Below are 22846 nucleotides of genomic sequence, written 5' to 3' on the forward strand. Positions count from 1 at the left end.
TTAATAAATACCTAAGTATTTGGCTGGGGGAATAGACAAACAAGTCAGGAAAATATCACTACCCCGTGCAAAAATCCAAAAAGCAGCCATCACCAACTCTCTTCTTTTCCCTCACTGTAATATGTACAACCCTATACACACTAGTTTGTAAGCCAAAATCCTCAGTGGCAGAAGGATAGAGACAGGTAACTGAGGACCCAAGGTACTTGGACACTATTCACATCTCTGTGGTAGGCACCCTTCGCTTCTTCCTTTCAGCCCTCTAGCTCTTCCACAAAGCCCTTTGGTCCTTATCCAGAATACTTGGCCTCTTCATCTTTCTTAGAAGACCATCCATCAGTATAGAAGACATTTTATGTCTGTGAAATTCAGAGGGGGACTTTTCAGTCACTGTTAGTAAAGAGAGGCCAGAGGAAGAGAACTGGGTGAATTAAAGAAGGCACCCTTGGGTGGGGTTTGAGATGTGAGCTCCCAGAAAAATTGTCATAGTAGAGAAGGGGAGGTAGACTGGAAGGAAGAAGAGTTGGGAGGGAGCACCAAAACTCTAGTTTCTTTCTTCTCCTGGGAAAAGCAGTCAGTCTATGTCAAGGCCCCCTATAATCATGACATGTGAGGCTAAGAGCTTGCCCAAGTCAAGACTTGCTGAATCATCTCCTGCCAAGGTCTGTGGGGATTGAAATAGGGGTAGGTACTGACACAGGAAGCTACTGGAGTGGTGATATCTCAGATTTCATGGGACATGTGGCCATCTCAACCAGTCTGCCCCTCTTGAACTTTCAGTTCCTCTAGTGAGGGGTATTAGTGTACCTCTGGCATTAAATCTCAGCTTTTCCATCAATACTCACATTTATTTATTTATTTATTTATTTATTTATTTATTTATTTAAGAGAGAGAGCGAGCACGGGGAAGTGGGGCAGAGGGAGGGGGAGAGAGGGAGAGAGGGAGAGAGGGAGAGGGAGAGGGAGAGAGAGAGAGAGAGAGAGAGAGAGAGAGAGAGAGAGAGAAAATCTTAAGTGGGCTCTATGCTCAGCACACAGCCTGACTTGGAACTTGATCCCACAACCCTGGGATCATGACCTGAGCCGAAATCAAGAGTTGGACACTGAACTGACTAAACCACCCAGGAGCCCCCATCAATACCCACTTTTATGCCTACTTTTTAAATGGAGGTGAACTTCAACATTTAATAGAAAATGGGAACAAAAGTTTTGTTTTAATTTTTTTAAGTTTTATGTATTTATTTTGAGAGGGAGAGCACAAACACAAGCAGGGAAGGGGCAGAGAGAGAATTCCAAGCAGGCTCCATGCTGTCAGTGCAGAGCCTGATGCAGAGCTTGAACTCACAAATCGTGAGAACTCACAAATCCTGAGCCGAGATAGTCAGACACTTAACCGACTGAGCCATCCAGGCACCCCTGCAACAAATGTTTCGAACTGTCCTTTAAAAATGGGTTGCATGGATCATTAGGCTTTGAGATAGCAAAGCAGAGAGGTGATGGTGAGACCCCAGAAGGATAGAGAACTTGCCCCATTTTCTCTTCTGTAAAATGTCAGTGATAATAATAGTGTCTTATGAAGGTTGTTGTAAGGATCCAATGAGATAATTCATGTAAAGGGCTTGGCAAATAGTAAGAGCTCAATAAATAGTAGCTCTTATTACTATCATTATCATGTACATAGTAGACTCTTTTAAATTCTGGAAATAGTTCTTCAAAGATAAGACTACTTCTTAAACCAATTATTTGGAGGAAGTATGAAAGGGAGGACGAAGTAAGGAATCCTTTTGAGTAAATACTTGCCAGGTCACTTGAGGCATATAGAAATGGAAGCAGTTGTACCTGACCCAGCACTGAGAAATGTGGATGGAAAGACAAGATTCATCCTGAATTGCAGGCTTTGGGAGAGCCCTTTATGCAGCACCCAGACTCTCAGTTAGCCATTTAAACAGCTGGCCGATGCCCTGTTTTCTCATCCTTATAGCAGTTCCGAATTCTGGCCTCCTTGTGCCCCTTCCCTCCCTGGTTCAGGGCTAGAAACACCTCAGGTAACTTCTTGTGAGCTGCAGTGACAGCATGGACAGCCAGCCTCACCAAGAAGTCAGCTGGGTGCAGAGACCGGGTGATGGCAGTGGGCAGCACTGGGCCAGAGGCCCACAAAGCCAAGAAGAGGCACACTACTTCGTGCCAACCAGCCTAATCGGAGCCTGAGGACTGAGATGCACCAGGAAGCCTGTGCTTTCCTATTCTAAGAGAAAAGGTCAAAGAGCTGGAGCCTGCGGCCGAGGAGAATGGCCTCTGCTAAACTGCCCTTCCCTTACATTCTTCTCTCTCTCTCTCTTTTAATAAGGGTGTTCCTTTCCTCAAAGGGAGAGAGAGGGAGGGAGGGAGAGAGAGACTGTAAACTGTCCAAAAGGACCGTGAGAAAACAGGAAGCTTTGAAAAGTACAAGAGAAAGCAAGATGAAATCTATTTGCAGGCGGGCCCCTGGGGACATGTGAGGCATTGTTAAGCAGGCAGTTCATACAGCTATATCCTTCCTTCTGCTGAGGAGGGCTTTGCTGCCAAAAGGCTGCTATCTGGTCACTGCCTTAACCCCCTCAATGCCAGCCTGAGTGCTTGGACCCAAAGTCCTGGGCCCCTAAAAGCCCCCACCTGGTTTGTCCCCCATGGGGCATCCAAGAGCTGGAGTAGGAAGCAAAGCCATGGTGGCAAAGGTGGTGGGGACCTTTTTCAAGGAGACCTCATCCTCTTCTATCAGCCCTGCCCTCCGTCTTCAGGCCTCTACTTCAGACGAGGCTGCAGATGACCTGGTGATTCATAACTTAGGCAGCTCCCGGCTTCACCCATCTCAAAGGAGAATTTGTCCCGGAAATTCTGGATGGCTGCTTTTCCTGGACAGGTTTCCCAAAGACGGCAGCTGGTTCTTTGCTATTATGGAGTGTGGCTCTACAAGGATAGCATCCAAATCAACCCCTGCATGCTTACGCAGAATCTGGGAAGCATATTTCTGAAACATGGCTTAAGTCTACAGGCGCAGGTCTTTGGAGATACTCCAGCTGGCTCCAAGAAGCAGGGAGTCCAGAAGTGGAGCCAATAGCATAAGAGCCCAGAAGGGCAGTAATTTTTTTTTTATAAAAAAAAAAAATAGAAACACAGAATGGAAACCTTTCCTCTCCTCTAATTTTCCATCCTATTGTTAATGCTTAATCTCACAGTAAGCGAATGTTTCTGCTTGCTGTGGACAGCTGTTTCCACTGAGCACGGGGCAGAGAGAACCATTTCATGTTGCAACAGGGGGAGGGCTGTGTGTTTGGAAGAATTTTTAGTGGTGTGAATCCTAAGAAATTAGAACCTGTTATTTAAACTGTCTCCCCTTTTTATAAGTTTTCGAGTAAAGGAGACAGAGCTGACGCTTGGAGTACGACTGGAGCAAGGCCTGTGTCTTTTTGCTAGCCATGTCAACCGTGTGAGGGGAATAACCCTTCCCTGTGACTACAATAAAGCTCGGGTTTAGTTGTCTGGGCCTTTTCTCCAACATCACTATGCAGCCAGCCAGTCACCCGTGTCTGATTGACTCTGAATTCTGTAGCAAGGAGCAAACGGCCCTCCATCCTGTACCTAACTCCCAAAGCACCATCAACCTCTACCCATTACCAGGTCTCCAAGAATCCACCACAACACTGATGGGGAGCAAAGGCTACAGGACACCATCTCAAGATGGCCCACCCAACAGTGGGATCTGGATCTGGAGCCTGGACAGGACACAAAGAGCCCTGTCATGTGATCTGTAAACTCAGACATGCTCTGAGATTCCTCTGAAGTGAAGAAAGGCAGCACTTTGTGGGGACATGGGGACAAAGAGGAGGAGGACCCTGGCAGTGCTTCTGGCACTTCTCAGGAGGCAGAGGGCTCTCCATTGAGGTGACTGATGCCTGTCCTCATTCAAGAAACATCTAAGAAGGGAGAAGGGCCACCTGTTTGACGAAAATACCCTTCAACACCCAATTATTTTTCTTCTGATAGTAGACACACTCTCCGAGGCAGCCACCTGACCCAAAGTGTGGTCTTCTGGGACAACCTGTCCCATCCCCCCAACCAGGAAAAGGAGGCCTTTGCAGATGACCAGTCCAATTGGTGCACCAGGCCCATCTGGTACTGAAGAGTATAAACTGTGCATCATTTCAGAGCTCATAACTTATACTGCAAGCCCTTCTCTTATGGAATCTGGTGGTGTGAGCATACATCCAGAGCCTAAACCATTCTCAGGGAGAGGTCATATTGAGTTTCTGAACCATAAAGTTGATCATCAGGCACTCTCTAAACCATGTATGTGCACTATCATTGGGGTGGATGGAGGAGGAGGGGGCAGTGATTCATGAAAGGAGACATAAAGCTTTGAGCAGGGCTGGTTCACTGCATCATTGGGCCCAGGTTGCACTACAGCATGCAGTCTTCTGTGCCCTGGTGCCAGAGAGAATCCTCTAAATCCTCGGGTACCACCTGGTCCAAGAAATCCTCCAGGCCACTCTGAGGCCCTTGAGGTAGGCAAACAGAACTGCCTCTGTGTCCCCAGATCAAACCCAGCCTGCAAGCCCTTTTCCTGCAGCGGCTCTGCTCCCTGACATATCCCTTATTTCAGAGGTATCTTCTGCCTGGTTTCACAACTACTCCTGGACCTGACTTGGAAAGGCAGAAGTGTGAGTTAGTTGGACCGTACACGGGTGGAAGGGACCACAAGCATGGCTACCTTCATGCCTTAACAATGTATGTGTTCTGCCACCAGTTGGTTTGATAAAAAATACAGTTCATGCTGGAAGCCCAAGAGTAAACTCAGCACAGCAAATGAGGAGTGGCAAGCAGTGCCTGTTTGCACCTTGACTTTAGGAGACAGCAAACTCCTGGCAGGCAGGAATAGCTCTGTTAAAAGCGAAAGGCTCAAAGTGGGAAGCGGGAAGGAAATCCAAGTGCCTAATCAGAGAGAGAAGAAGTGATATACGGAGTCCCTGGGCTCATGTGGCCAGGGCTAGCTTCGTGGGTGTGTGACCAATGCAGTCACACCCAGCCCCATCTCAGAAGCGTCCTGAGTTTGGTGTCATGTTCTACTTGTACCATCTCGAAATTTCTTAATAACATTTGAACAAGGGGCCTTACATTATCATTTTGCATCAGGCACTATCAATTATGTAGCCCCTTCTGCACGCAGCTTCCTTCTCCTTCAACTCAGATGACTCAAGATGGACATAAATTGACTTGCAAACCACTGGGAACTTGAAGCAAAGGAGGGGAAACACAAGTGGGTGGCAGGAAAGGGCTGGAGGGAGAAACCTCCCTCCCCCACCTGCAGAGAATGCCCACACAGGTCTAGGGAAGCTCTGGTTCCTGACCCCGCTCACCCTGTCCAGGAGTGGCCAACACAGGAAAGCAGTCAGCTTCACAGGGGGTTCCTTCAAGAAGGGGGGGAAAGGGGACATGCTGTAGAGGGATTAAAGCAGGAACCGCCCCTCAGATGGACGGAGAATATCATCTGGACCCTATAAGACATGCAGTGACAGAGAAGGGAAACTTCCATTTCAAACAGAAAGGCTCTAACAATATCTGAGGGTGTGATTTCCCTCTCCTTCCCCCTCAGCTCTCTCTCTTCATGATGGGGATGGCACGTGCCAGTACATTAAACTACCCAATCCTCAGCAAGATTCCTTCTCATTCTAGAAGTGGAGAAGGGAAACAATGTGGGGAGAGGATGGGAAGAAGGGGGAAAAGCCTGGGAAGCCCAAGCATTTCTAAATAATACCAGTCAATGCCTTGAGTTTTACAAATCTCCAACTCACACATTTTCTCAGCTGATAATATAGCAATTCAACCAAATGAATCTGATGCGGACATTTTAATGAAGATGCTCAAAATCCCTGAGCTCCATGGTACTTAGGAACAAAGAGACACTTCAGATGACTGTGCTCACAGTTATTCCTTGGCCCAAACAAGCATTTCTAAGGTCGTCGGAGGACTAACCTTGGAGTCTTTTTCATCCTGCCTCAGAGACCTGTCCTCAAATTACACTTGAAGTCCCAGTGTCAGGAAGGCGGAGGGGGGCGAGGGAGTGCAGTGTGAGAAGGGAGGGGGCAGTGCTAGAAGACTCTGTGACTCCTTTCTCTGTTTCACTCATTGGCTTGTAAGGAGAAGAGTATTATACTCAATTGCTTCTTTCTGGAATGGGAACTTTCCACATCACCTTCATCCTTTAACAACCTCATTTCCCAATGGGCCTTCCACCCTCAGACTTCCTCTACTGGCTCCCTCCACCCCTGCACACTGATTCCACAGTGAGACCAATAGGACAGGCTTCTCAGGGACCAGCTAAAGGCTGGCGTGGTACAAAGAACAGAGCAGCAGATGGGCCTGGGGTTAGCCAAAGACCTACTCTGAGCCTCAGTGACCCCACTGGTGAAACATAGTAGGAAGTTTCCTGGAGACTCTCTCCCCTTGGGCATTTGTACAACCCTCAGAGTCCTCCCTGTCTGCATTCCTCCCAGGGCCCACTGCCCACCTTGCATTTGAAAGGCTTCACGTCAGAATGAACGATCATGTGTGCCTTGAGGGTCTGTTTCTGCACAAAACTCTTGTAGCACAGGTGACACTGGTAGGCGCGGATGTTGGTATGAATCAGCACGTGTCTCTTCATGTTGGCCAACAGAGTGAACTCCCGCCCGCAAATCCCACATTTGTGTTCCTTCACACCCTAGAGGGAAGCAGATTCAAAAATACTGTGGTTAGCAGGTAACAGGCTTTCATCAGAATTGTAGTCTTCATTCTTCTGTTTGCCACACAAATCCATGAAGAGCCTGGTGACAGATGTTGAGTTCCAAATGGTGTGGCTTTAGCCTTGTTAACTGCTGTTTTCTTGAAAGGTGTTGATTATGTAATCTTTTTTTGTCTTCTGAAAACCATTAACTAAGCCAGAACTTTTTTTTTTTTTTTAACGTTTATTTATTTTTGAGACAGAGAGAGACAGAGCGTGAACAGGGGAGGGGCATAGAGAGAGGGAGACACAGAATCTGAAACAGGCTCCAGGCTCTGAGCTGTCAGCACAGAGCCCGACACGGGGCTCGAACTCACGGACCGTGAGATCATGACCTGAGCCGAAGTCGGACGCTTAACCGACCAAGCCACCCAGGCGCCCCTAAGCCAGAACTTTAGAGGAAAAGAACGCTACTGCTTTTGTTGTTCCTGATGCTACATGGGTTAATTCTACAATAACAATTTTGGGGATTAAAAAGATTTTGGTAGGAGCACTGTGGAATGATAGGTGAAATGAGTCTATAATCTACCCTTCATGATAATGAAAAAATAAAACCTCCTAAAGTGATAATATCATTTCTCATATGAAAACCAATGTTTTCTTGAATTCTCATTAATACACTTGAAAATCCCAGGAGAACAATTCATATCTACTCTTCAATAAATTATAATAGATCACAGTGACCTAGGCTCCCATAGGTCACAGTGACCTCTATGTGATTTGGCTATGGAGCCTCTGCTCAGCTAGCTTCTGTCCTATAGAGAAATTTGGCAGTGGATATTTGAATACTTAAGCATTAATGTCCTCCCTTGAAAACATTTCCAGGAACTCATAGCATGAATAGAGTATTAGCTAGTCCTAATACTAGTCCTAACTAACCAGTGCTTCCCTGAAAAGGCCTTTGCAAGCTATCTTAACACAGAATGACTTTTCAGAAGGAAAACTTAGAGAACCATGGCATTAAAACTAAAATTATTATGGAATTACAACAAGTTGCTTAGTTAACAACTGTACCTAATAAAACACATATTGCCTGGTATCCATAATGACCTGGGAGAGAGGAGTCCCAAGCTTACCTCTGAGTCTCTCTGCCTATATGTCCATTTCTTTAACTTGGGACTTGATAATAAAACAGCACTCCTCAGTTTTCGTGAGCCCATGGCACCCAAGGACAAGTTCAGGTCTCTGCCCAACCATTTACTGGCTATGTAACTGTAGGCAAGTTTCATGGCCTTTCCTGGTGATGGTTCTCTCATTTGAAGATGGTGGGTCATGAGCCAGGGACTCTTTCCAGCTGGAATACTCTTGAGTCTAGATGATTGCAGAAGAGTATGGATATATACTAATGAAGAGACCTAAATTTTAAGGCCCTCCTAAGAAGATGAATTTTAAGTGTGTTGCATATTCAATCAGTGAATTTAAATTTTTGAAATTAACGAAAATTACGTTCTTGATGTTTTTTAAAAGTTACTTCAGCATTTTTCTTTTCAAGATTGCCTCTACACTCATCTATGATTCAGCTGACCTGGGACCAAGGAGAAGTATCTACTTATCACTGTTTTTGGAATTCTCTCAGAGAATTCTATGTCCACGGTAAAATTCACATATGGGCTGGCCTAGAACTCAAGTGAATGAAAGCCCAGACACAACTCCGGGAACAAAGGAAGCCACCTTGTCACTAATAGGATCAGTGAAATCAGAGAGGGAGCCTGTAGGGGTTTTCAGGGGTGAGGGAGGGAAGGGGGTGGAGAAGAGAAAGACTTGACAGTAGTATTTCAGAGTCAGGTGCTGGAGTCCAAGATTCTGGGTGACCACCCCATGCCTCAGTGTCTTTATCTGCGAATCTAGAATAGTATCTGCAGGTTGCTCTTCCAGTTGTTAAAGAGGATTAAATGAGGAGTAAAGTACCTGATATACAGCAACCGTTATATAAACACTACCTCTCACTGCTGACACTATGAATTAAAATGCATTTTGTTTTCTAATTCCAGTGAGATGTTTCAGATACGAGGCTGCTTTGCCCATTTTGACTTCATTTTCTATCTTACGGAATTTTTATACGTTCTGAAATGCATCTTTGATTCCTTTTCCACACATGTAGGAGCCCCTGAAATCAGCAATGGTCCCCTTTGTGGGTGAATCTCAGTACAGGTTCTTTGCTGAGGATTCCTGCACTTGGCAGGGGCCTCCTCTCTGGATGGTATCTACAGGTGCCTTTTGTGGGGCAGGAGTTGTTTGTGCACTGCCCACAAGGCAGCCACACATTTCATCTCCACTACAGAGCCAAAAAAATGCCCCATGTTTTGTCCTAACCTATCAAATGAAACACACTATGGCCGGGTAGAGATGTTATCTCAGCTGAGCAAAGTCCTCCAGTGACCTTTCTGAATTAAAGAGTGTTTTTAGAAACTCTGGCTTGCTAGAAGTCTCTCCCGCCAAGAAAACCACTTGCGGTCAAAAGCATGAGGGTAGCCAGTGGGGCAAACCTCTCCTCTTGGAAGCTCAAAGCAGACCCAATCAGTTTAGCTGGGTAAGTTATCAGGGACACTACTGTGGCCTCGCCTTACTTCATCCTGAATGACTCCAGGGCTCTGGTTGCAAACCAGGCTGAATTTAGACATTTGTGCCTGTATATCTCCTTAAAGACCTGAGCCCAGGAAAGATAAAAACAAAGCAGACAGAGCAGGATGCTCTTTCATTCCCCCCACAAAAAAAACCACAGGGCCCTACACCCACCTAGGCAGGGGCTCTACCAGGGGAAGCAGAGGCCTTGCTGGATCCAGAGCCACGTGCATATGTGAAGCACTTCTCACAGCTGAGAGTGAAAACACCCCAAAATGTAGGCACTACTTCTGCAGCAAAGGACCAAGAGAATTCTCTAGAAGGTGGCTCTGATTAGCCTACCCCAGGCACAGAAATGGTTTGGGTAAATAATACCTGATGGCACACGCATACTAGGGCCCTGGATGAAGTTTCCAGAAACAGGATTTTAGGGGTGGCAGGAGGCTAAGAAGCAACAGCACAAGGACCAGCTGTTTCCTTCCGCCTTCCTCACCCTCCTTTCCAAACTGCCCACATTATTTATTTCCAGGCCCATCTTAGACTCTAGAAGGCTGGATGGCAAAGGACTTGGTTGCTGGTCCCCCAGCGTCCCCCATTTCAAGGAGAGGAAGGAGGCCAGGACTCAGGGAGGAAGCCCCTCGCCCAGGGTTACACAGCTCCTCCCCGCCCAGGTGCGGGGCAGCGAAGGTCTGCGGGCCCCGCCCCCCCAGGGCTCTGCGCCTGCTCCCCGGGCGCCGCCCGCGGCCTGGGTTCCGGCGGTACCTTGTGGGTGAGGGAGTGCTGCTTGAGGTGGTGGGGCTGCACGAACTCCATGCCGCACTCGGAGCAGATGTAGGGCCGGATGTCCTTGTGCTTCATCATGTGGTTCTGCAGCTGGCTCGGGTACTGGAAGGTCTTGTCGCACTCGGAGCAGCTGTACTGGATGGGGCCCCGGTGAGTGGTGAGGTGCCTCTTGAGCTGGGCCAAGGTGGGGAAGTCGAGGCCGCACTCCACACAGATGTTCTCGCGCCCGCTGGCGTGCTTGGCCTCGTGGGCCTTGAGCTCGCTGGGGTAGGCAAAGCCCCGGCCGCACACGCGGCAGTTGTGCGGCTTCACCTCGCTGTGCTGCATCATGTGGCGCTTCAGGTGGCTGGTCTGCGTGAAGGCCTTGTGGCACACCTGGCACTTGTGGGGCCGCGTGCCCTGGTGGGTGAGCATGTGGGTGTGCAGGTGGCTGAGCTGCTTGAAGAGCTTCCCGCAGCGGGTGCACGCGTGCGGCTTGATCCCGCTGTGGCCTAGGATGTGGGTCACCAGGTTGTACTTGGAGGTGTAGGACTTCTCGCAGGTGGGGCACTGCCAGCGCTTCTGCGCCCCGCCCACGTCCACGTAGTAACTGTCGTCGATGCGCACGTTCACGTCCACCCGCTCCACCTTCTGCTTGGCCTCCTCGCTCTCCTGAGGCTCGGCCTTGCGCGGCAGCAGCGCTTCCGGGGGCTGCTTGGGCAGGAAGGTGTGCCGGCTGAAGGGGAAGGGGGAGGCCGAGGGCATGAAGAAGGGGAACATGAGGCCCGGGGGGACCTTGGGGTAGTAGGGGTAGGGCGCGGGCAGGAACGGAGGGGGCGTCGGCTGGGGCCACACGGCGCTGGGCTTCACGGGCTCCTGCTTGACCGGCTTGCCCCCCAAGTGTTCCAGGGTGCGGTAGAACTGGAAGCCCACGTTGCACAGGTCGATCATTTGCGAGTCATACTTGGGGCGCGGGGGCTGCGGGAAGAGCAGGGAGAGGTTCGGAGGGCCGTGGTTTTTGCTCTCCTCAGAGTGGAGGGCGAGAGGGGCCTCTTCCGCAGGGTGGCTGTAGGGCATCTTGGTGGGCATGCTCTTCCGTTTTCGAGACCCTCCTCCTTCAAAGACCCCCGGGAATCCATCTAGGTGTCCTGGAGGAGGTTCATATCGAAATTGGGAAAAAGGCCCCCGGAGAGCTTCTGGGAAGGGGTGTCTTTGGGGAGCCTTCCCCCGGGAAACCACTGGCTGCAGGCAGTGGGGAAAGGAGGGGGCTCTCTTCACACCCAGATTGAAATGCACATCCTCATCTTTGATCATCTTCATTTCCTTCTGCATCCTTGGCAATTTTCCTTTAAAGAAAAAGAAACTTACTCTTTAAAAAAAAAAAAAAAAGAGCCCCCTTTTTCCTTAAGGGTTTTGGCTAGATGATCAGTACTAATTTATGATGAGTGATGTTTGTTTAATACTGACCCTCCCTTATCCTAGGGCCGCTCGAAGTATCACTGTTTTTTCCCCCTTAGGAACCCATTACTAATGCGGAAAGCTGTGGCCTCCCAGAGTGGGACCCTAGAGCTCCAGTGTAAATCCACAGCCACAGAATATCATCTGGGGGTTGGGAGGCGTGGGAAGGAACCTGAGAACTCAGCCAGCCACTGTGCCCACTTAAGATGAGGGTACCTAGGCCCAGAGAGATGAAGGGCACGTTCATGCCCATCACCCCTCAGTACAGAAGTCAGAACTGGGATGTGTTCTGTGGGTTTTTTAACCTGAGAAAGAGTGCATCTGCCAGTGGTGACTTAAATGTGTCTTTTGGATTGTTTTCTGTTCTTAGGGAACCAATTTCCCCTGCTCTCCTCTCTGTCTTCGGGGCCTTTGCTGCTGGAGGAGGCGGCGGCGGGGGGAGTATGCAAGCCCACACAGGTGAAGAGACTTTCCTGCTCGATTTGGATCTCAGATTTTCCGAGTCACCCACTCCAAGCAAGGTGTGCTGCTGGGGTACATCAAGTGGATGAGATCAGTGTGATTAAGAAAAGCATACAACCCAGTGTTACAAAGTCATCTTGGTAATGTACACACTTTAATCTTCCACCTGAAGCCACCTCAGGTGAAAAATTCCAAGACTATGAATCTCTAAAACTTAGACACACATGTGTCTAAGTAAAGCTTGGCCTTCGAGGACTCCTGAGGCACCTGACCTTGCCTTGCTGAGCCAGTTACTGCATCCTGGTGACTCTATCAGGTATGTGTGGGAGAGCTTGTGGGCTGGAGTCTAAACCAAGGACGAGGCTTCCTTTCCCACGTCTCCTTGTCACTTTTCTATACTCCTCGTGTGGGTAGTGGTAAAAACAACCAAGTGGCTGACTTGATGTTTCCATTGAGGGCCCTTTCTACCCAAATCCTCTGAGCTTGAATGGGATTGATTCCCTTTGCTCAACAGAGGCTTTCACAGAGCCAGTTACCCTGCCCAGGTATGCAGTCTGGTCTGGGACCAACGGAGACAGGGCTGGGATAGGGTCCTGGATTAACTGAGGGCCTTGGCCCTTGGGAATGGCTGCATGCTGAGCAGTTAGGGTGAGGGTCCCAGGGGTGAGAAGGCCAACAGCTGCTAGCGATTTTCTCCAGTCTTTGATGAGGCAAATGCGGTTTCTGCAAGCACCTGAGTATTCCCCAAATCACACATATGTCTTGAGGTTTGAAAACTGCAGCACATTAAAGCAAAAATGGGCCTTTTTTTTTTTTATACTGGGTTACCAATTCCATACACAGACGATCTAACTGGGAGGAAAACGCTTGTGCCTTTATTATATGAATATTTGGGCATTACTTAAAACTGTTATGTTAAATCATCAGAAAACTGAAAAGAAAATAATGTCTATTAATCTTTGCTTTGTGTTTATGTGATGGGAAGATAGTCCTGGTTTGTCCTCTTTCTGTGGACTTGGGGCTTGGGGTGAAGAGAAAGAGCTTGCTTGTTTAGCAGAAGGAAAACCCAGACCTGTGCGTCCTATCCTTCTGCTTCCTCCTAAAATTGTTAACCAAATGCAAGGTTCTTCTACTCCTGACTCGAGGACCTATCAGAGGTCCGGGAATGCTGCTCTGCTATCGTCAGTACCTAAGCGAGGATGGAGAGGGCAGAGGCTCTTGGGATAACGTTCCACATTTACTAGATCTCCGTTTGCATTTCAACAGGTTCTGATCCCTGAATTCACATGCAGTTATAAAGGGTGTGTTGGGCCCTGGTATGAGACTTTGTTGCTCCTATAAGAATAACTGGCTTCCAGATCAGATTAATGTGTCCTATTGAAATAGAGAGGAAAAAATGGCAGCTCCTTTCTCTGGATGTCATTTTGTCTATGGTTGGTTGTATACCCTCTGTGGAGAGAAGATTCTATTTGCAAAAAGTCTCCTTGGACTGGACCCAAATGCCAGGCTACACATGACTGTGACAGACACTGGCAGAGCCCATCTGAGTGCACACTGGTTCTGTTTTATTCTGATCTGGTTTAAAGAGCTAATGATTCCTATTTCATAGAGCTTCATAGAGCTTGATTGTAGAATTAGTTTAAAAAAAAGGGGGGGGACAGACATATCAGAACATGGGCCAGAATTTAATGATTTTTTTGTGTATTTTATTGTTAAGAAGGTATTTGAAAATGTATGACTAGTGATGTCTGGTATCTTTAAACCGTGTGTTATATCTTATACTAGAAGGTACTTACTTGGAAATGAATGTTATCACTAATTATGAAACAAAAGGTACTTTGGTATATACAATTATTATTGCTTTTGTTTAATATTTGTGTTTTCACTTGTGACATAGTATACTAATTGAGTCACTTTATTAGAATTGATATCTTTTTTTATTTAAAAAAATTTTTTTAATGTTTATTTATTTTTGAGAGAGAGACAGAGGGTGAGTGGGGGAGGGGCAGAGGGAAAGGGAGACAGAATCCGGAGCAGCCTCCAGGCTCTGAGCAAGCTGTCAGTACAGAGCCTGATGTGAGGCTTGAACTCACAAACTACGAGATCATGACCTGAGCCGAAGTTGGACACTTAACCGACTGAGCCAACCAGGCGCCCCTAGGATTGACATTTCTAATGCAATACTAATTTCAAAAGCATATTTATTTTCAGTGTTTGCATTTTTATTTGATCACCATCAACCTTCTAAGGCAAAGAACATCGTTGAACAGAGATGATGTGTCCTTTAACATCAACAGCAGAATTGTGTCCCCCAAATGCAGAGACTTTACATGTGTGCATTGTAATTTCCTCCCTATTTTAATATGATAAAAATTTTTCCCAGTTTCTGACTTGTGTATATACACACCCCACCCCTAAAATGGTAGTGTGCCTGTTCTAGAATAAAATCATTAACTCAGGAGCTTTAAAAAGGCATTGAGATCCATCCATGGACATATTTTCCAGATCTTTAAAACAGCAGTCCCCTCTGCAAAAAGGTCCTAAGGGATGCTACCAATCTCTACAGAAGTCAAGGAGAACTAGATCTGCTTCCTCTCGGCATTCTTGAGAAATAAATCAGGTGTAGCTGCTGCTAGTTATTAATATCCCTGTCTTCTGAGCACAGGGTGCTAAGGAGAAGCCCTAGGGTGTAAAAGAAAAACACAAAAAAGCAAACTCATTGGGGATGGGGAGGGTTGAACGGAAGAGCAGGGAAAGGATGTCATCCTTGGGAGGTAATCTATCTTGAAATCAATCAACTTAAAACTCCCAGTGGACTCTACAAAAATATTAACAAACTCCTAGAAAACCTCACTGTGTGCCACCCGCATGCTCCCTTCTATTTCTAAAAATAGGCCCACAGACATCCATGGCACATAGGGATTCCCATGCAGGAGGCAAGAGAGATCTGAGAGCAGCAGTAATCTTGGCCAAGGACAGAGGGTAGGGGACTGTGGGCCCTCCCCCGGCCAGTAACCTGTGACTTCTCCCAGAAAATTGCATGTTATAAGACAGTTCCCCACCGGGATGAGCAAGACAATATTCAAAGAAGAAGAACTGAAATTGTAAAATAGCCACCTCTGGGATAATCGGGAGCCTTGCTTTGGAGGCTGAGGGTATCTGGGTTTGAATTCTTGGTGTTAGCAGTTTTGAGAAACTGAGCAAGTTAATTTTGGGGCTTGGTTTCCTCATCCATGGGGTTGGGATATCCTCCCCTGGGTTTTTAGAGACTTAAAACAGAGCATGTATGTGGAAGTGTATTAAACACTAGTCAGTGTGGTGCTCGTGAGGCTAAGAAAGAGTGGACAGGAGGGGAGGACAGCTACTGGGATCAGTAGATAGACACTGACTGACAGCATCTCTCTTTTCCAAGCTGAAGCTCTTGTCCACATCTGGGTCTCTGCTTTGCAGGTCAAAACCAAGACTTGACCCATTTGCACTGAGTTGGTCTTGTCACAGCAGTGAACGTGAACCAGGCTAAAGGAGGCCATTGGGTGAGTCCAGGAAGTGTGTGTGTTCCCTCAGTGTGGAGTTCAACCTTCTAGTTTGAGAATATTCCCCCATCTCTTCTCTGTGGATCTTTGTTCTATTGGGGAGATAGCCCTGAGCTTACATTGATAACAGATGGTGACTGGGGACAGAAGGGATTGAGTGGTCTCCTGAGCTACTTCAGCTAGTCTGTGGGACCCTGAAGTATCGCCCCCAGTATAAGATCAGAGGTCACCTTCCCAGGGACAGGAGGACCTGTTTGTCAAACCCTAAGTCTCCAATACAAGGATGGTGCTGAGTCATTACTGGCAAACTGACTCTTGAGACTCCCGCTGGAGTGTGGGGGCATGGGCTGGGTCTGTTTTGTTTACTGCTGCATTTCCAGTGTCCATCATGGACTGACAGCTAACCTCTCTGTGTCCATATGAGAGGTTCTTGTTATAACATTCCTCCAAAGTGGGATTTTTTGCAGAGCAGAGGCTCAGTAAACTGCTATGGGATGAGAGAAGGAATGAAAAGTTCTTGTTTTTAAAGTCTCCACCTGGAACTTTTAAGTGTATCATTTTATCTCACTTTATTTAGACTGCAGGTGACTTTTTGAAACATCCCTAATCAGAGCATGAGCACACTCATAAACTCTCAGGTAGCTATTGTGGGAAGAACTCGATATATACACCTTGTGTGCACTGTTGTTTATCCCCCTGAGTTTTCAAGGGCTCCTTTGTCTGAACTGTCCCTCAAATCATGGTAAACCATAAACCCTGGCTATATCCAAGATGGGAAATATATGGAAAATAATGCTAGGGAGCCATCTTCAAAGTGCCACAAAGTTCTGCAAACCACTCAGAAAACAGATGCCTAAAAGTCCAACGGGAAATAGTGGATACAAAGATAGACCCTAGGATCAAGACTGGGAAACACAGATCAAGACTAGGTAGTCACCCTGCACTCTTCTACCCAAAGGAGATGTTTGAAAAGTTAGTAGCAGTCCACTTTGTGTACTATGAGGTAAGGGTGCAGGCTTAGAATAATGAATTGCTATGGTCAGAGAATGTTCCTGACTTTCTTCCTTGTATACTCAATCACCATAGCAAATAGGCTGTAAGTCAGGAAGCACATAGCTTGGGGAGGAATATATTGTGTCGATCTGTGTTAGAGGCATCTGGGACTCAAGACTTCTTCTCTAACAGGTATCATCCACAAGAGTTAGTAATGAGGAAATAGGCAATGAAAAGATGTTAAAAATAAAATCTTCTTTTGAACCGTAAAGACCAATTAGAAATGCAAAGCCTAAGATGAAACTGCATTTAGTTTGGAGGAAAAAAAAAATGCTTCTAATAATGCCCTTTAATCAGGAATTCACCTACTGCACAAAAATATAAATATTCCCCAGATAAAATTACTGGTATTTTGTGGTTCTCATTCAAATCGAAGGTCATTCCAGTAAATGCTATCAGAAGAGTCATGGTGAGTCAGCATGCCAGAGTCAGATCTATTATCTTGACTCCATAACACTGATTTTTGTTCATCCTGAAATTCATGAAGTAATATTCTCTTGTGTTCTTTATTCCTTGAAGATTTCCATGTTTCATTGGAAAATGTTACATTTTGCTCCTAGAGACACTGGCTTCCCTTTTAAATTGAGAGAGTGGCACTTTCTTATGTGGTCTGCTCTGGAGCTCTGCTCTCAACAAAGATGGAAGTAGGGAGGAGATGGGAGTTGAGGGGACATTTCAGAATAAAGGGCAGTGCTAAGAGAAACAAAGGTGTAGGGAGTTGTGGGAAGGTAACAGGAAGGCGGGATGGCAGATGCATGGACTGACAACTAACCTCTCTCTGTCCATGTGGGAAGAATGTTACAACATTCCTCCACCGTGGGATTTTATTGGATCACCTGGTTCTTTGTGAATTTTTGGTAACAAAGGGAGACTTTGAGTCATGAAATTAAACATTCTAATGATTGAATCCCATTGTCTTAATATGTACATAGTTATATTGCTAATTTCTTCATCTGCATATATTTGGCAAATAATGAGTCAATCTTATTTTGCTGTAATTGGCAGGAATAGAAGGATCTGTGTATGCAGATGCTAAATAGGGCAATATGTTCTAAAGAAGTGAATGGTCAGCCATGTCACTCCCTGGATTGTAGGATTGACAAGAAAAGGTAGTTAGATACCTGGTAGCCAGACCCCAGGTAGCCCCTTCTGGATGCCCTTGTGGCCCTTATTTAATCTATAAACCCGAGTTCCTCCTATTTTGTTATAAAAAGTAATCCGTCAACCCACAGCATGAGCTGAGTCTTCTAGGGGGTCAGAAAATATTCATTGGTAATGAGACCTGTCTACATGTGAAATAGTCAATCAAACTCACCTAATTTATTTTTTTAAGTTCCTAAATATGTCACCAAGACATTACATAGTTAAAGTCAAGTTTAGTTTTTCTTTTTCTTTTTTTAAATGTTTATTTTTGAGAGAGACAGAGCATGAGTGGGGAAGGGGCAGAGAGAGAGGGAGACACAGAATCCGAAGCAGGCTCCAGGCTCTGAGCTGTCAGCACAGAGCCCAACATGGGGCTTGAACCCACGAGCCTTGAGATCATGACCTGAGTTGAAGTCAGATGCCCAACCAACTGAGCCCCCAGGCACCCCTCAAGTTTAGTTTTACAATGTTTAAATTGTCCATGCTAGTTTTGCATTTATTACCCCCCCACACACATGTATTTTTTAAAGAGGCCTTATTAAAATAACGACAACAAAGTCTGGTACTAACTTGCATAGATTAAATAGATGTGGGACAAATAAATAAATAAATAGATGTGGGTTTCAGTTAAGAAAGTGTTCAATGCCTAGGTCAAATTTCTGGAAAGCAGGAATGAATATAATTACTTGAGCCCTGGAACAGCTGCTAGGGTGTTGGGGTTATCTCTGCCCTCGTGACGCATTTAAAGGAAGGAAATGAATTGGAGATGTGACTTAGCAGTTCTCTTTCCCAGCCCTCAGAGCTAATATATCTCTTGTGGATAGGGCCCTAACTGGAATGTTAAAAATTTTCTCCTACTTTCTTTTGGGGGAAATGTCTTTAGAATACATGTCAATTTTTTTTTTTTTTTTTTGCTTTTATGATCATAGGTCGAGTACACTTGATATACCTACTCTCAGCTAAGCAAATATACACATGAATGTTAGAAAGCTTCATTTTGTCTATCTCTGGGGAATGACAGCATATTTGGTTAGGTAGGCCTTAGAATGGGTAGCTAATGCCAGAAAATATGACCATCTGGCATCAAAAGTGGTAAGAATTAACATGTAATAAATGAGATTAGCCATTGATGGAGAAGGAACCTATCTTCAAAGTAGAACTTAGGGCAGTATTTTTGGGAGAGGGGAGGGAAGAACTGTTTTGTACCTTGATTGTGGTGCTGGTTACACAACTATGTATTTGTCAAAACTCCTAAAACTCAAATGAATTTTACTGTATGTAATTTTAAAATAAGCTTAAAAATATTTTTTTAAAATGCCAAAAAATGCTGCTCTGCACATTATTATAAAAAAGAGTAATGGAGGATATTTGAGAAATATTCAACAATAGTCAAGGAAACCAGACTCCACCCTCTAATCAAGTCTTATCTTTGTAATGCATCTAATAACATGCATATGGTATATGAAGAGGGGAGCTTTGTTGTCAGTATTTGATGATCTTAGTTACTGCTCTTTCCAAAGGGGAGACTCAGAATATGGCCAATATACCAGTTTTTTTTTACTTTGTTTTGTTTTGTATGCTATTCAGCAAGAATATTATAGGGGCACAGACGGTGTTTTAAGTTATCCTTCAAGGTCTAATCTGTGGCCTTGATTGCATATTCAGTAAAGAATCTTCTGTAATTTCTCCAACATTTTTGAAATGTGAAGTCTACCGTCAGTGGACAAGATCAGTCTGGTCATTAGGAAATATATTTCGGGGCGCCTGGGTGGCTCAGGTCATGATCTCGTGGTGCGTGAGTTCAAACCCCACGTCGGGCTCTGTGCTGACTGCTCAGAGCCTGGAGCCTGTTTCAGATTCTGTGTCTCCCTCTCTCTCTGACCCTCCCCGTTCATGCTCTGTCTCTCTCTGTCTCAAAAATAAATAAACATTAAAAAAAAAATTAAAAGAAAAAGGAAATATATTTCTACCCTTTGTCAGTCAATAGATTGGTATTGACATTCGGGTCCATAGGTAACTCTTGTGAATGAACCATTTCTTCTAAGAGTGATTAACTGAGTGCTCTACAGGAGGCAGAGAGAACCTCACCTACTGGCAGCTTTATGGAGACTTACAGGTGAAACTTTCCTTTCTAGCAGAGCTGGAAGAAAATTCCTCACTTCTCTGATATTTATCACATTTGTCTGATGTTTTACTCATTGACTAGTTCCTGTGCTGCTAGTCAGTTTTCTGTGTAGGTATTTTATATTTCTAACACAATCTGGTCAGAGAGTCGGAAACTTGCCTGGTACCTTATCTATTGTTGGGATCCAGCGATTGTGTGGGAATTTATCAGACAAGTCCCATGCTCTAGCTTGCTCTTCTTCCCTGATTCCAAGCAGAATTTTGATGTTACCTGAAAGAAGGAATAACTGGTTGACTTGCCCTGGCCTAAGTCCAGCCCAGGTCAACTTCACGTCAATAAGCTGCCAAGAACAACTGTGGTGAGGAAGGTGGTTTAGCTAAGGTGTAGCAATGACTAGAGTTTTGCTTTTCAGAAAGCATGCCCCCCCCTTGCTTCATCCTGTTATGCCATCCTTAGCCTATGTGCACCGTATTCCTTTGACCTGGAAGGTGACACTGAAATAATATGAATGAATTTGGGAGGGCTCTGGAAATGCCCATTGATCAAATGCTACAGAGAGTATGTGTCACCATAGAGTAGAACATGCCCACATTCTAACAAACAATATCCTAGAAAGGAGGGGCATAAGAATTTCTCTCAGTTTTTCCACAATTGCAAGTTCCCCCATGATTCTCTGGGCAAATGCCCATTAGTCTCGTGGAAATGCCTATCCTTATGGGCAGAGGGGTCTTTGATTTCACCTTTTCTTTTTATTTTTATGTGGAAAAAAGTCCTGCTCTTTCCATATTCTGATGAGTGATCGCTTTTCACCCTGGATACCAGTTTTCCCCTCACACTTTTTAGTTCAAGGTCTTCTCATTGCCCTGCTTCATGTTGATTTTTCTGTTGATTCTGCTCACTAAAAGCATTCTTGGAAAATGCAGTATATACATTTATCACCTCATGTACTTGTACCTATAGCCTGTCTCTTGAAGGAAATACAAGAATCTGGTAATACTTGTTGCCTCTGAGGAGGAAGACTGTATAGCTGGTAGAGGAAGGCTTGGGAATCCAGCAGTCGAGTTACCAATTCAGGATGGAGCATTGCCGTCATAATCTGTAGGACGGTGCCCTGTGGGTGTAAGGTTCTCTGGGTGGAGAGGAAACTTTTAATTATATACCCTTCAACTATATTTTTGCACACTGTGACTGACTTAGCTATTCAAATACTTGCATTAATAAAATAAAAATACATATTGACTTCAAAACAGCAGACATTCAGACAAAATTAGACTTGGGATCCCCTTCTTTTTGAGTGCTGAAGAATTATTTTGAAACATTTCTTTGGACTCTTCAGTTTCCTACCCAAGATCCCTGGTGCCCCTGGAATAGTTAACCCTGGTTTATATTTGGGCATGCATCTTTTTGACCCAGGCAAATAAAGCAACTGCAAAGACTCAGACTTGGAGAAGCCTCCTCAAAGGTGTCACTCAGCAAACTGCTTCAGGTGCTTCCTATGTGCCTGCACTGTGTGGAAGCCAGAGGATGATGTCTAATAAACCAAATGCTAACTTAAAAGTACTCACTATCTGGGAGAAGAAACTGACAGATATATGTGGAGAAAAATATTCTAGGAGCTACAATGGAGGATCCTTGAACTGGCAGGTTGATTAGCTGATGAGAGAACAAGAAGCCGAATGACATTTTCTTTCAAGGGATGCCTGGGCGGCTCATTTGGTTAAGTGTCCAACTCTTGATTCTGGCTCAGGTCATGATCTCAAGGTTTGTGGGATTGAGACCTGCATCGGGCTCTGCACTGACAGTACAGAGATTCTTTCTCCTGCTGTCTCTTGCCCCTGCCCTGCTCACTCTGTCTCCATCTCCATCTCTCTCTCTCTCTCTCTCTCTCTCTCTCTCTCTCTCAAAATAAATAAATAAAATTTATTCTTATTTATTTATTTTTTAAATGTTTATTTTTGAGAGAGAGAGAGAGCCCATGAGTGGGGGTGGGGCAGAGAGAGAGTAGGGGACAGAGGATCCAAAGTGGGCTCCGCACTGACAGCAGTGAGCCCGATATGGGACTTGAACTCACAAACCGCGAGATCATGCCCTGAGCCGAAGTTGGATGCTCAACTGATGGAGCCACCCAGGTGCTCCAATCTTAAAAAATATTTTCTTTCAAGGGAAACCCTCTTATACTGTTGGTGGCAATGCAAACTGGTGCAGCCACTCTGGAAAACAGTATAGAGGTTCCTCAAAAAGTTAAAAGTAGAACTACCCTACGACCCAGCAATTGCACTACTCGATATTTACCCAAAGGATACAAAAATACTAATGAAAAAAAACATCGGCACATGCACCCCGATGTTTATAGCAGCATTATCAACTATAGCCAAATTATGGAAAAAGCCCAAATGTTTGATGATTGATGAATGGATAAAGAAGATATGGTGTGTGTACACACACACACACACACACACACACACACACACACACAATGGAATATTAGCCATAAAAAATGAAATCTTGCCATTTGCAATGATTTGGTTGGGGCTAAAGTGTATTTTCCTAAGCGAAATTAGTCAGTTGGATGAAGACAAATACCATATGAATTCACTCATATTAGGAGTTAAAGAAATGAAGCAGATGAATATAGACGAAGGGGAAAAAAGAGGGAGGCAAACCATAAGAGACTCTTAACTAGAAAGAACAGACTTGAGGGTTGCTGGAGGAGAAGTGGGTGGGGGATGGGCCAAATGGGTGATGGGTATTAAGGAGGGCACTTGTGATGAGCATTGGGTGTTGTGATGTAAGTGATGAATCACTAAATTCTACTTCTGAAACTAATGTTACAGTGTATGTCAATTAGCTAGAATTTAAATAAAAACTTTAAAAAATATTTTCTTTGAAGATATTCCTCTATTTCCTTTTTTATCATTAAAACTTCAATTAGAGTAACATGAAACAGATGAA

General features: G+C 45.3%; 1 protein-coding gene across 1 annotated transcript in view; it reads right to left on the minus strand.

The window, feature by feature from the left end:
* Nucleotides 1-22846, minus strand: part of ZNF366 (zinc finger protein 366) — a 71662-nt gene that overhangs the window by 9672 nt on the left and 39144 nt on the right. The window contains exons 2-3 of the mRNA XM_047087820.1: nt 10121-11466; nt 6545-6736 (exon numbers count right to left, since the gene is read on the minus strand). Coding sequence (XP_046943776.1) covers nt 6545-6736; nt 10121-11452 — 1524 coding nt within the window. The 5' untranslated portion in view covers nt 11453-11466. The remainder of the gene's footprint in view (nt 1-6544; nt 6737-10120; nt 11467-22846) is intronic.

Source organism: Lynx rufus, unplaced genomic scaffold (genome assembly GCF_022079265.1).
Source record: "Lynx rufus isolate CCGP_SWC_20201006 ecotype Redwood Valley unplaced genomic scaffold, mLynRuf1.p SCAF_1, whole genome shotgun sequence".
Classification (NCBI taxonomy): Eukaryota; Metazoa; Chordata; class Mammalia; order Carnivora; family Felidae; genus Lynx; species Lynx rufus.